Source organism: Candidozyma duobushaemuli (genome assembly GCF_002926085.2).
Source record: "Candidozyma duobushaemuli strain B09383 chromosome Unknown A_B09383, whole genome shotgun sequence".
Taxonomy (NCBI): Eukaryota; Fungi; Ascomycota; class Pichiomycetes; order Serinales; family Metschnikowiaceae; genus Candidozyma; species Candidozyma duobushaemuli.
The window spans coordinates 2,931,905-2,945,822 of NW_020289901.1; the positions used below are offsets into that span (position 1 = coordinate 2,931,905).

At 46.6% G+C, this 13,918-nt stretch overlaps 6 protein-coding genes across 6 annotated transcripts; 5 read left to right on the forward strand and 1 right to left on the reverse strand. All coding sequences in view use genetic code 12, as the record gives it.

The window, feature by feature from the left end:
- Positions 1–1,602: 1,602 nt before the first annotated feature.
- On the forward strand, positions 1,603–2,599 carry CAR1 (arginase; the record flags this gene model as incomplete). The annotated part of the gene is made up of 2 exons (XM_025479866.1): positions 1,603–1,615; positions 1,659–2,599. 2 exons carry the CDS (start codon positions 1,603–1,605, stop codon positions 2,597–2,599), a joined length of 954 nt encoding a protein of 317 aa, XP_025339339.1.
- Positions 2,600–3,822: 1,223 nt separating this feature from the next.
- GDE1 (glycerophosphocholine phosphodiesterase) lies at positions 3,823–7,675 on the forward strand (the record flags this gene model as incomplete). The annotated part of the gene is made up of 3 exons (XM_025479867.1): positions 3,823–5,217; positions 5,262–5,782; positions 5,821–7,675. The coding sequence occupies 3 exons, from the start codon at positions 3,823–3,825 to the stop codon at positions 7,673–7,675; spliced, it is 3,771 nt and encodes a 1,256-aa protein (XP_025339340.1).
- Positions 7,676–7,986: 311 nt separating this feature from the next.
- TIP41 (Tip41p) lies at positions 7,987–9,192 on the forward strand (the record flags this gene model as incomplete). The annotated part of the gene is made up of 1 exon (XM_025479868.1): positions 7,987–9,192. One exon carries the CDS (start codon positions 7,987–7,989, stop codon positions 9,190–9,192), a length of 1,206 nt encoding a protein of 401 aa, XP_025339341.1.
- Positions 9,193–9,577: 385 nt separating this feature from the next.
- CXQ87_001329 (mitochondrial 37S ribosomal protein mS42) lies at positions 9,578–10,345 on the forward strand (the record flags this gene model as incomplete). The annotated part of the gene is made up of 1 exon (XM_025479869.1): positions 9,578–10,345. The coding sequence occupies one exon, from the start codon at positions 9,578–9,580 to the stop codon at positions 10,343–10,345; it is 768 nt and encodes a 255-aa protein (XP_025339342.1).
- Positions 10,346–10,394: 49 nt separating this feature from the next.
- CXQ87_001330 (uncharacterized protein) lies at positions 10,395–11,345 on the reverse strand (the record flags this gene model as incomplete). The annotated part of the gene is made up of 1 exon (XM_025479870.1): positions 10,395–11,345. One exon carries the CDS (start codon positions 11,343–11,345, stop codon positions 10,395–10,397), a length of 951 nt encoding a protein of 316 aa, XP_025339343.1.
- A 1,549-nt stretch (positions 11,346–12,894) lies between these two features.
- CXQ87_001331 (uncharacterized protein) lies at positions 12,895–13,815 on the forward strand (the record flags this gene model as incomplete). The annotated part of the gene is made up of 1 exon (XM_025479871.1): positions 12,895–13,815. One exon carries the CDS (start codon positions 12,895–12,897, stop codon positions 13,813–13,815), a length of 921 nt encoding a protein of 306 aa, XP_025339344.1.
- Positions 13,816–13,918: the final 103 nt, after the last annotated feature.

Below are 13,918 nucleotides of genomic sequence, written 5' to 3' on the forward strand. Positions count from 1 at the left end.
GGTTGGAAGATGGGCTGTGCTGGAATTGGGTTTTTGATTTGAAGGTTTTTGTGGAAATGGGAGGTTTTGGGGGTTTCGGGTCGAAATTGCTTTATCGCTCGGAGTTGGTCTCGGAGTCTCGGAGTACCTTCGGAGGGTGTATCAGGAGATTGGCGTGAGGTGAAGGTAAGAAGGAAGGAAAAGAGTGATTTAGATGATGTAACTTACAGAATTGAGTAATTTTGCAAGTTACAGAGTAATAAAAAGGGTGAAGTGTGGCAATGAGTCACCTTCTCATGCTCGTTATTCCGCGATAAGGGATTCTATTGTACGAGCGGCGACCCAATTGATGGATATAGGCTTACGAAAATTGACAGGTTAATATTGATGATTTGAGTTTGGGGAGTGTGGGTACTACATAACCTGTTACGGAGAAGGAAAGTTTGTCGAGCATTGAAGATCTACTTGGAGGGGCTGCTAGGTCGATGATTTGAGTATCAAAACCTTGCTTCTAAGGCATTGCCATATTCTGGAGATCTCTCGATTTAGGGGTTATTTTTATTGATTGTGAAGAAGAGCCATTGTGAAGATAAGCTCCTGTGCTCTGCATTTGAGAAGCTTGGGACACCACCGGACCGATCACAATCGGAGCCTACTATAATTTAATCAATAATCCAAGAATTCGCTATCAGAAGTTCGCTTTAGAATTTAAGGCTGATAAAAAAGATATCTTCCCTTCCGCTAGATCTGGCGTTTTAGCACTTGGCACATTACGTCATAGATAGCATCCGAAAGATGAGCCATGGCGATGGTCCATCTCGGCAAGATGAAAAATAGAACAAAACAAACTACAATCGACGTCAGATTGATCAAATCAAAAAGGCCCGCTTTGTCGATTCCCCGATCCACTGCAAAATCACCTTCCACCCCGGAAGTTTGATGGAAAACGGCACTAAATCAAGATGCGAACTACCCCAGATCAGCCAACGGAAATACCCCAGGAACAAACCAAATGTCACCAAAAACAGACCAACTCCTTCTTCCTATCTCAATTCCTACCCGAATTCCCCATTTTCACTGATAACCGAATATCACCCTCCTCGGGTTCGGCTTCCTCCTTCAACATAGCCCTAGTGCCAAGGACCATGCGGCACTTGCGTGAACACCTCAGATACCAGCAAACAAAGGAACAGGCTTTTAGTATGGGACAGGGATTTACGAGATCTGAGAACAACCCACAAAATTTCAATTTCGTACTACATCATTTTTATGCTTCCAGTCCAGTGCGATGTCTCAGTTGCAGCCACACCATACTCCGAGGTGCCTCATCTCAAAACCTCCATTCCCAAATTCCATGATTTTTATAATCCACAAATTCCATGGTCCATCTCCCCCGATCATCCCGAAAAATCCCCTCGACGTCACCTGCCATTAGGGGTCCTGGACCGTGGTATCACCCCGCTGGTGTTACCTTCCATTTAGGTTCTCGCACCCTCCTTCCGTTGGCGGCAGTTATCCACTAAATGATGCGCAACGACCACCAACCGTCGCTCCTGCCTGCCGCCTCTGCCCCCACGCTTCCATTATAAATACCCGGCCGTGGAACCCTCTACTTTTCCAGCAATGACTACTCCAGGTAAGTAAGCAGAGACGTGCTTTTCAGTCCCCACTAACAGCAGAATACAAATTCCATCCTCAAAAGAAATCCACCATCATCACCGCCCCATTTTCCGGTGGCCAGCCTAAAGGCGGTGTGGATCTTGGTCCCAAGTACATCTTGGAGGCTGGCTTCGAAAAACAGCTCCAGGGGTTGGGCTGGACCACCCTGGTGGCCAACCCGCTTGAAGGTCACGAGTTTGAGCTGAAGAAGACCAACGACAAGGACTCGTTTGGCGTCAAGAACACCCAGCTCGTCCTGGACTGCAACAAGCTCATCTTCGAGAGCTGTCTTGAAGCACACAAGAAGGACACGCTTCCGGTGGTGGTTGGCGGCGACCACTCCATCGGAACTGCCACCGTGGCTGCTGCGTTGGAAAACGACCCCGACACGTGTGTTTTGTGGATCGATGCCCATGCCGATATCAACTCTCCAAAGACCACCGACTCTGGTAACCTCCACGGCTGCCCCATGTCGTTTGTCTTGGGCATTGACCCTGAATCCTTCCCGCCGGAGTTCGGCTGGGTGCCTGCCAAGTTGAAGCCAGGCAAGATTGCATACATTGGATTGAGAGATGTGGACGACGGAGAGAAGGCCATCTTGAAGAAGTACAACATCCCAGCTTTCTCCATGTACCACGTGGACAAGTACGGCATTGGCAAGGTCGTGGAGATGGCCTTGGACAAGGTCAACCCCGACAGAAAATTCCCCATCCACTTGTCCTACGATGTTGATGCCATTGACCCATCTTTCACTCCTGCCACCGGCACCCGTGTTGAAGGCGGCTTGACCTTGAGAGAGGGTTTGTTTGTGGCTGAAGATGTGGCCCAGACGGGTCTTTTGAGCTCTCTTGATGTTGTGGAGACGAACCCACTTTTGGGTGAGCACGAGAACCATGTTCTCGACACCGTGAGCGCTGCATGTGCCATTGGCCGTTGTGCCATGGGCGAGACTTTGCTTTAAAAAAGGATAGAAGCTGTCTGATGACAGAATAAAAGTTACGATTTCGATTGGTTGATCCGATTGGCATGTATACTCAATGCACTACAGGAGAGGGGGATTACTTGAATCGTAGGACGTCCTCTTAATTTGATGATCGATTAAAAAAAAAAAAAAAAAAAAAAGATCAGGAAGAACTCAGAGAATAATACTTGATAAAAGTTGATTTTTCAACACTCCCTCACCAAATGCTTCATGCATGGATATCAACGGCTGCGAAATGGTACAGCCAGGAATAACGGTGCACTAGATATGCCATTGTCCTGAAAGATTACACAAAATGGAAGAAAAACACAAAAAACAAAAGATACACTTTTTTTTCTGACATCACGAAAACAAAAAACCCCAAATTGTAGATCTCTTTGTTCCTCACATACTCGCCACCCACGATAAGCTACATCCTCCCTGATAAGGCATACCTTATCGCAGCCAAAGCCTAAAGCTAAAGCTAGGCCTTCGTAGATCTCAAAATCCCCAAACATAGAATCCCACCCATTGTCTTTGCTCCAAAACAAGAAAGCAGGATCGACAGCAAACGTCATAGCCTTTATCTGCTAAACCTTATCGAAGCAAATACCCGCCGAACCTCAGGGTCTCTGTACCCCAATTAGCAAAGGTTTCCGCGTTATTCGTTTAACTACCTACACTTTTGACCAGCGCCTTGTGGAAGTATCAAAACACATCCGTGGCGAAAAAGCAGCAGGGTTCCTAACAAGAGGCATCGCTGAAAAGTCCGAACAATACACCGCAAGAAGGAGGAAGGCGACATATCAGGAAGAAAACAGAAAAAAGAAGTGGCACCCCACCCTGCTCTACACCACCCCAATCTAAAAAACCTCCAGCTCTCGCTTCACCCTGAGACTTGCGGCTAAACAGTGACGCTTCGCATCACCACCCTAAACAGACCCCGTGGCGCGCCTGAGAGTTTGCAACCGATGGCTACCCCACGGGTCCACCACGTGGGAAAAGCCACAAAAAGTGTAAAGCAAAATAAAAAAAAACACGGGGGGACAGGCTCCCTTTATATACTCGTGGGCCTTCAACCCTGGCGCCCCACGTGACCACAAAACGGTGACTCGGCCCGTCGCCCCCAATGTAGGACTGGCATCAAGCGCCATGCCGGTTGCACCTCATTAGTTAACTCGCCAACACTGAAAAAAACAAAAACCAGTTGAAGCAAACCGGCCATGAAGTTTGGAAAGACTCTTCTTTCCCACCAGATCCCAGAATGGTCGGTCCACTACATGAACTACAAGCACTTGAAGAAGGTCATCAAGACCATCGACAAGTTTATCAACTACAACAGCTACTCGCCGTTGGAGCTTCCCGAGTTGATTTCAACAGTGCTTTCTCAGTTCTTCTATGAGTTGGATAGAGACATCGAGAAGGTGTCGGAGTTCTACGACGCCAAGTACTACGAGTACTCCAGAAGAACGGCCAGAATCGTCCATGTTTTGGGTTACACCAACGGGAAGATCACCCACCAGGTCGACACCACGGACGAGTTGGACGAGATCGTGCTGATTTCCTTGGAACTCAGAGCCATCTACAGAAACTTGAAGTGGTTTGGCGAGCTTAACCACAAGGGTTTCATCAAGATCTTGAAGAAGCTCGATAAGAAGTTGCTCTACTTGACCAACTTGGCCAACGACCAGTTGCGTGTGGATGCCGATCTGGACGAGGAGGTGCCTGTGGTCAGTTTGCCCAACAACAACAAGGAGACCTACTTGACCACCAGAGTGGATGCGTTGCCGTTTGCCAATGGTCTGGAGCTTCAGGCTGGCTTGGACACCATCAATGAGATTTTGAACCAGTTGGGTGACCAGCAGATTGAGTTGGAGAACAACTTGGAGGCGGAAAAGGTGCTTTCGACTGCCACCAAAAACTTGAATGTTTTGAAGATCGGTGGAAACAGACGCTACTCGTTCGACAAGGAGTTCATGGAGAATTTTTATGAGCTCATTTACCAGAACGAGGCCGACAAGCTTATTTCTGAGCTTGACAACTTGGAGTGGGCCCAGAAGTCGGTCAAATTGTTTCTTTCGCTTTTGAACAAGGCCACTTTGGCCAACTCCGTCGCCTGTACTGACCGTCTTTTCGACTATTTGGTGGACTTCACGAAGAAAAATGCCTCTGAGGTCGGCGAGAGTAACGCTCTTTTTGACTCCATCGACATCTCAGGCCGTAACTTCTTCCACCAACATGTGGTGTCTCTCGGTAAGAAGCAGCTTATCAAGGAGCAGAAGAAAAGGAACCCTGGTGAGTCCAGTGACATCAAGCGTTTGTACGGAAACGAGTCTGGCCCCGATGGTTCTCAGCTTTCTCCCGTTTACATTGATGGTTTGAGAAACATCTTGAAGAAAGTGGATCAGCTTCCTGAATACCAGAGCTTGCTCGTGGCCAAGGATACGTACTTGAGAACGCCCGTCCACTATGCTGCTCAGTACGGCGCCAAGGATGTCACCAGCTTGCTTTTGGAGTACATGATCAAATGGAACTTGTTGGACCAGAACGTTCCAATTGATCTGGTAGATGATTTCGGTGACCAAGAGGGATTGACCCATTGCACCTTGCAATTATCGGTAAGCACCCCAGGACAACCGTGAACCTTCTAGCTGTCAACAAGGAGCCATTGTCGTGCCCCAACTTGTTGCTTTTAGCTACCAGACTCAACTGTGAGGATATCGTGAAGGACTTGATTGAATCGGGCTTTATTGATGTTAATTACACAGATGCTGAGAACAACGAGGAGACAGCTCTTTATGTGGCTTCCAAGCTCAATCATTTGAGCACCGTCAAATTTTTATTGAAGATGGGTGCTGACACTGAGTTGGGTGAGTGTGTTTTTGGCTGGACTCCAATTTTCATTGCTGCAGCCGAGGGTTACCAAGAAGTGGTTCAGATTTTGATTGACTACGCCGCTAGATTTGATCTTGTGGACGACTCCGGCTGGTTGCCTATGGAACACGCTTCCTTGCGTGGCCATCTTGTTGTGGCTGACTTGTTGAAGCCTTTGGACGACAACTTGCTCTTGTACAACATCGACGATCCTTCGAAGAACACACCAAGAACTCACAACCCATCGTCCAAGAATGCTTCAAACACCACTTCGCCTTTTTTACACCCAACTAGCGAGGAGATGCTCTTGTCTACTTCCTCGATCGAGAAGCTCCAGAACTGAACAGAAACGCCGTGAGTGAAGTATACCGCCAGTTCAAACAGCTCGACAGCAGTTCCAACATTTCAAGCAGCAACAACCTGAACAATTCCAATGGCAGAGAAAGATCGCGTGCAAGAAGCAGTTCTAGATCCAGATCACCGGTGAACCGCCGTAAGATGAAGCCAATCAAATCGTTTGGTCACAGATACTTGGCTAAGGGCGAGCTGTTGGTGCTTATTACGTTGGGAACTACCGATTTGCGTGACCAGCTGAAGCCCATTGATTTGAACAAGATCTCCATGTCTCAGAGTTTCTTCACAGAACTCGACACTGCTCTTTCGCTTGTGGTCACTTGTCGCCATAAAGAGACTAAAGACATCATTGAAGCCCCTGTCATTGTTGATTTGCCTTTGGAAGATCAGCACGGTAGTGCCACTGACCCCATCACCTTCAAGCTTGATGCTGGAGTCAGTGCTGATGATATGGTAGTCAACTTTGACATTGTCCCCACTTACCAGTATCCTACCAGCAACCTTCAAAACACTCACAAGGGTGCAATGAAGGGCAAAATTTTAGGAAGAGGTGTTGCTTTGTTGAAGAGTGCTTACACTGGGGTCGGTACAGACTTGCGTTCTCTTCACAACTCCGTCACAATTCCAATCTTAGAGTTAGACTCTCTTGACATGTTGGGAACCCTCAAGTGTGAGTACATGTGTGCCAAGTCCTTTGATCATCACCAGATCTCCATCACTCGTTCAGACACGTACTGGAAACAATTAGTTTCCACTCGTGTCATTGGCCACAGAGGTTTGGGTAAGAACATGAACAAGAGAGATTCGTTGCAGTTGGGTGAAAACACCGTCGAGTCGTTCATCGCTGCTGCTTCGTTGGGAGCATCTTACGTCGAGTTTGATGTCCAACTCACAAAGGATCACGTTCCTGTCATTTATCACGATTTCTTGGTGGCCGAGTCTGGTGTTGATATTCCAATGCATGCGTTGACAGAGGAGCAGTTCTTGGGTCTTAGTGAGCATGAAGCCTCTACTAGAGAAAACAAGTCCATTTTGAGCTACGACAAGATCAACAACAACTTGAACATCACAAAGAATTTCGCTCTTGATGACGAGTTGTTGGGCAAGTACAATAGACCTCGTTCGATGTCGTCTTACCCATCGGGTCCCAAATTTGCTTCTGCAGCCGAGGAGGATGAATTAGACAGAGAGTTCAAGAACCAGATCTCCAGTAGAATGAAGCTCACGAAGACATGGAAGGAGAAGGGTTTCAAGGGTAACGCCAGAGGATTGTCGGTTGCGTCGAACTTCGTCACGCTCAAGAAGCTTTTCCAGAAGTTGCCTAAGAACGTGGGCTTCAACATCGAGCTTAAGTATCCCATGTTGGACGAAGCCCAACACGAAAGTATGGGTGAGATTGCTTACGACATGAACTTCTACGTGGACACGATTTTGAAGACCGTTTACGAGATGAACACCAGTGGCAGAGACATTTTGTTTTCCTCGTTCCATCCCGACATTTGTCTTTTGCTTTCGTTGAAGCAGCCAACAATGCCGATTTTGTACCTTACGGAAGCTGGAACTGAGCCCATGGCTGATATCAGAGCGTCGTCCCTACAGAATGCCATCAGATTCGCCAAGAAATGGAATCTTTTGGGTATCGTCAGTAACGCTAAGACGCTCGTGAAAACGCCCAGACTTGCCCAGGTCGTCAAGAGTTCTGGTCTTGTGTGTGTGACTTACGGTGTGGAGAACAACGATCCTGAAGCCTGTAAGATCCAAATGAAGGCCGGAGTTGACGCCGTCATTGCCGACTCTGTTTTGGCCGTGAGAGAAGGTCTCCGTAAGGAAGAAGAGACGGTCTACTAAAATTTTGAAAAATTAGTGTCTGAAAAATCTACTTTCAGCCCCGCACTGGTACTTGAGTCCGATTTCGCAGCCATTTCAAACCCCCACAAATCCACCTATGCCCTAGCAACCTGCTCCACAAAAAAGTGCTAGTTTTCAACAATCCACTTTTTTTTTTTTGACTCCTTCAACTCATCAGTCAACCTCCACAAACTCCGGTCTATTTTTTAGATGTATATATACACTGGGACAGTGAGTAGTGCACTCCTGTATTGAACAGCCCCAGATCGATAACCTCGACCACCACCTCTGCTTCTTCTACCCAGTACTCCATGTCACAGCCAGACCAATTCCCCAAACCTGGCCAACAACCTGATACTCAAAGACCCAAGTCTCCGGCTTCGGCGCCGACATCGGGCATCCTGGCTTTCCATATAAACAGAGCAAGAGAACAAGTCAAACTCCATACTCAGGGTCGAGGACCTCCAGCCAGTGCCAGTGCTGTTGCCAGAGGACCTGAAAAGCAGAATGTTCCAATCACACAGAATACCTTGGATTTGCATTCTCGTATGCCCAGAAGAACCCCTCCTCCAACCACTGCCAAACCTGAAGTATGTGTTCCAGCTAAAAGCCACCAAGGAACCTGTGAAAATCCCCAATGTGGCCACTGTGGAACCGTCATTATCCCGCTGCCGAAAGCCTCTTTTCCATTTGAACAGAACCCGCTGATTACCGTGAACGACTGGAGCATATATACCATGAAGGGGCCCATTCTTCTGCTGGACGAATTGGACCACCTCAATGAGACGAGATTTGAATTTCCCTTGCCAGAGATGATTTTTGGAAACAACTACGTGCGTCTTGTCAACGACAAAACCGGCGCTGCCATCGAGTTCAATACCCTAGATGCTCTAGATTCGCTTAATGAGAACGCAGACTTTAAGGTCAGCTACTACAAGGAATGGCTCAGCACGCGACCCAAGGCTAAGGCAGATGCAAGCGATACTGCTTCAGAAAATTCAGCTCCGGAACTTGAGTCGGTAAAGCCGTACGACTGGACATATTCGACCAATTACAAGGGTTCTTTACATGAGGCCGAGTTTGAGCCAACAGACCTGGAAATCCCAGTCAAAAAGCTTCTCCGGCCAGACCCGATATTATTCTTTGACGAGTCCATCTTGTTTGAAGACGAGTTGGGCGACAACGGTATCTCAATGCTTTCCACCAAGATCAGAGTCATGCATCTGTGCTTGCTTCTATTATGCCGATTCTTCTTACGTGTCGACGACGTGGCTTTTAGAATCAGAGACACACGTATTTTCATTGACTTAGAGACTAACGAGGTGTTGAGGGAGTACAAGACCCAGGATGCACTGTATGATGAGTTATGCCAGAAATTGCCCAGAACCGCTGATCCCAAAAGGCACTTGCGTGATGCTGGCTGGGTGTCGCAGAATATGCCTGTAGTGGGCCGTGATATCGAGACTTTGAAGACGAAAGAGGTGAAGACGGGTGATGAGACGAGGAAGGCCGAATAAAGCGGGACTTCATGGCACACAATCCTGGCAAGTGGATTTAATGCAAGTGGATTTAATGAAGCTCTTTCTGAAAAAAAGACGCATTTATTCAGACTTGATGATTATCTATCGCTACGATTATGGCCACAATCTATGGGCTTGGTGTGTGGTGCTCGTGTGGAATGGCTGCGAATGTCTGTAAACCAACAAGAACCAGCATCAAAACAACGACAATCAGTCGAGTCAATTCAAAACATACCGGAATTTGCATCCCACATATCATATTATTTTTCTTTTCTGTAGTATTTCATTTCGACCTCCACCCCCCATCTGGTCGTGCACGCGACAACCAAAAAAGTGTTGCAGCATTTTTCACCAAACTAGATCCTACAGAGTATAGCACCCAATGTTCTCCAGGCTTGGCTTCACGATACCAAGAGCCACACGTGGCCTTCATACGGTGCCAAAATTGAAAAACCAACAACAAATTATTGAAAGTGGTATCAGCGGGGTGTACTCACCAGCCGGATTCAAAACAGCATGGTTGGACTACCAGAAGTACTTGACCACAAACCTTTCATTGCACACCGTGGGCAGCGCCAACGAAACCAGAACTCCTTACTTCATCTTATTGAACACCGCAAAACAAACAACAGAGCAGCACACGTTCCATTACGCCTCGCAAGCACACAATAACCACTTCTTCTTCCAACAGCTAGGAAACAAGGAAGATGTTCTGATCACCAGGCCGTCCAGATTCATCATGGACCGTTTGGCCGACCTCAATATTCCTACCGTGGAGGAACTCAAGAACAGCATGCTCACAGAGGCCGAAAAGCTCACTGGCCAGGGCTGGGTTTTCTTGGTGGAATTGCCAGACAAGTCTTTGAAAATCATACGGTGCAACAACGACGGTACACCTTACTTCTACGGTAAGAACCAGCTGTTGGATATGAACGGTTCTGTCTCCGAGGAGACGTTTGAACAGTTGAACGGCATCAAAGATAAGGCCGCCAACGGTGAGCTTGACTTGACCTTGCCCCTCTTGGCCTTGAACTGTTGGGATGTCGCTTACTTGACTGACTATGGCATCACAGGCAAGTCCGAGTACTTGTCGAAGGTTTGGGATTGCATCAACTGGGAGGTTGTGAACAAGCGTTTGTTCCAGGTATAAACGACGCAGACACATAGTTATAGCTGGCCCTGCCACTCCTGTAAATATATTAGACGCTTGCAAGCGGTTCGAAATCAATCTGTAGTATGTCATCAACCTTCATACTTTTGGCGTGTTTGTAATGTAATACGGAGGTGAAGGCTTCGATAGCTTCAGCTACATCCTGACAATCCTCCATGATGTTCCGAAGCAGCGTATCGGAGTGCCAATTGGAAGCCTGGCATAAGATGAGGTTCGGAAGAAAGTCACAAAGAACAGCCACAGACGTGAGCTTTTTGGACAATTGAAGGTAGTCGGCACGGAGCTTCTTTGTCTCTAGAGGTGCTTTTTCAGCAGCACTGGATCTCGCCTCAACCTGGTTTTTGTACGTATTCTGTAGCACCGTTAGCTCCTCGTTGAGCTTCTCTAGTCTTTGTAGTTTGGGAAGGAGAACCGACGAAAGGTAGCTGCTGACCTCAGAGGATGTAGCTGCAACGTCCTTTGTCAAAACACCATTCTGTCTGTAGGCCCTTATTAGTCTTTTGATATTGGCTGGATGGTCATTATAATGGGAGTATAGTCTTTTGAGGTTGTTCAATATCGAAATCTCCAGGTCGGCCAAACTGGCGTTACCATGGTGAATAGCTCTCACAATTGGCAATGCAGAAGGGAGGTAATCGGTCATAAGCGTTTGGGTCTTGAACGATTGGGTATGCTTTTCTAGAAAACTCTGAATCTCTTGCTGGTTTTTGAACTGCAGTAACGGTTCCAGATGCACCATGTCCTCGTACAAGGCGTCAATTTCCTCTTTAGGGAGTTCCTTTAGCTGTTTTAGGCGATCCTTGTATACGATCTGGTCCAAGTTCAGTAGGAGGTTCTTGTTGATATTGTAGTATTGCGCATGGGGGCCTTTGGGTTTTTGGAGCTCCTCGGCCAGCTGGTGCCATAGTTTTGGAATTCCGTGTTCGTGGTCAAGAAATCCGGTTTCTAGAAGCTCGTCACAAGCTTCACTTAAGGACATCTTCTGGTGGTGTTTGTTGATGCGAAACGCGGTGTATGCAATGTTGATGCCATGCTCAAGGAGGAGATGAGAAGAAGGATGGTGAAGAAATTTACTAAAAGAGGATATGAAGATTTGAGGATTTCTTCGAAGATGTTTTGGTGGTTTTTGTATCAGAATTGGTATGCGTGGCTGCGGGTCTGAAATGGCTGCAAACTATGCATACTGAGAAGTGCTTCCGGGAAGTTAATAAGGAATGGTAATTTGTGAATAATTATCTATCAGTTTTGAACGTAACTTCATCTTCCGGCAATTACAAGAAATGACAAAAGAGAAAGGTTGCAGATTCGTGGGAAATACCTATACACTAATAAAGCCATATTGAAAAACCTCAAATTGATTGCCCAGTGCTCCATGGCATTGGCCTTCCTCCGTCATAACAGCGGCTAGAAAACCAGACATTTCATTCACACAAAATCATTACGTGTCAAACACTTCAGCTCCCGACCTGAGTTCAACTTCTGCCCTATACAACCACTTCTACAATCATGAGCAAGTTTTCCATCTTTTTTTATAAGAAAGCGTAGAAGTACTTTTCCCACTCTTGAGAGATTTTTATTGTGACGTCTCCAGGCCAGTGAATGCCACTTCTGATTATACATAAAGTAATCAACACCGAAGTCTGTTCTATAATGATACTGTAGTAGTGGTAACAGTTTCGTCTCGCAAGATGTCGTTTTCATCAATAACGACACCCATCGCTTCTTGTAAATCCATGTCTTCTAAGTATGTCCCATCACATGTGACACTTCCGTAGTAATGTTTTGTTCGTCCAAGCATTCATACCACCTACTTTCATCAAAATCACTTGGAAGCAAGTGTAATATAACAGCGCTTCCCAATTGGTGTTTTACAAATAGGTCAGTTTGATTTATGCCGTGCCAGTTGACAAATTGTGTCAAGATGAAGGCATGTAGTTAATCTAATTTAAATAAATAGATAAGTTAATGTTAACATTGTTGTGAGATTTCTCGTGAATAATCGTGTCTCCCAAGGTCACTTTACTGGAATGATAAAAGTATCTATATAAAGCAATCAAATAATGTTACTTTAGGGGCTGTATCTTGAAGAGGGCTGTTTTTCGCAACCACACCCACAACTCCATGCAAACATCCCAAATACGAGCAACCCAATAATTCGGCAAAGAAAAAAAAAAAAAGACTGATGTAGACATTATCATCATTTGAAATCAGAAGAATATTGCCCTGAAATCTGTTCACTAGTTTACATTTCTTGGCCGGTTCCCTTCATCGTTTTCGTGAATTCCAACACTTTCCCACAATCGATGAAACCACCTTCCACACAAATTCAAAGAATCACATTCCTCAATTCTTTAATCCCGCTTCTAGAAGTATTATTAAATTTCTCCCGACCCTGTCATACCAAAGAAGTAGAGCCCCCTCGGTGGCTGGCCCGGGCCTCCCTTCTGCAGGAGAATTTGCTCAACTATAACCACCACAGTGGTTGCCGTATAAATACCGCCTATCCCCCGCCTGCTCGCTCTTTTTTGATGTCCGACCGATTGTTCCAGAAATATTCGGAGATTCTCCTTACAGGCTCCTATGCAAAGTTCTCTCCCGAGAAACTCCACAACCTCCACAAGGAGTTGGGTCTGATGCTCCCAAAGGCTCAGGAATCGTTGGAACCATCCGAGTTGTTTGACTTGTACGAGTTGTACTTTCATGTGTCACTTCTCACGAACCATGATGTCAATGCCAAGCTGATGCTTGATCGCTTCAACGACGAGTTTTCTGGCCAGCGTTCTCAAAAGTACCTGATCTTGAAGTCCATGTACTACGAAGCCACTGGAGAAGACAAGAAGGCTGTTGATGCCTTGGGCCTGAGCCGGGATGAGCTTCGTGCCTCGAGAAGGTTGGCAACTTTCTCAAGAAACAAGGCGGACGGCTCTGAAAACATTCCCGAATACATCAAGTCGTTGGTGTTCTATTTGAACATCCAGCCTTCGGATACCACCACCTGGGCTGAATTGGCTGACCAGTATGCCAAGATTGGTGATTACGAGGAAGCCGTCTTCTGCTTGAAAGAGGTTTTGCTCCATGAACCGTTGGCATACAACATCTTCTACAAAGCAGGTCTCTACCAGTACTACCACTTCTTGCAACAGGACAAAGTCAAGTCCGAGAAAGACAAAGACCTTGCATCCCTTTACCCGATCTACCAGGGCGCCAGAGACCTGTTTCTCCGTGCTGTGGAAATCAGCGCCTCTTACACCAAAGCATGGGTTGGTTTGGCAACAATGGGCGAGTCCGACTTGCTTGACAGATTAGAAAAGAACAAAAAGACCAGCGCCGACACCAAGATCCAAACCTTCGTTAAGGAAACCATCCAGGTCAGAGAATTGGCCAAAGCAAGAGTCAGAGAATTAGAGAAGCTCCCGTCCGATGCTGAAATCCTGAAGCATCTCCAATGATTTACCTGACGAGTCAGTATACATAAGATCAATTGACCCGTTTACATTTACCGTTGCTACAGCTTGAGCTTGGCTCGTCATTGTTGGCATCGTCGTTATATTC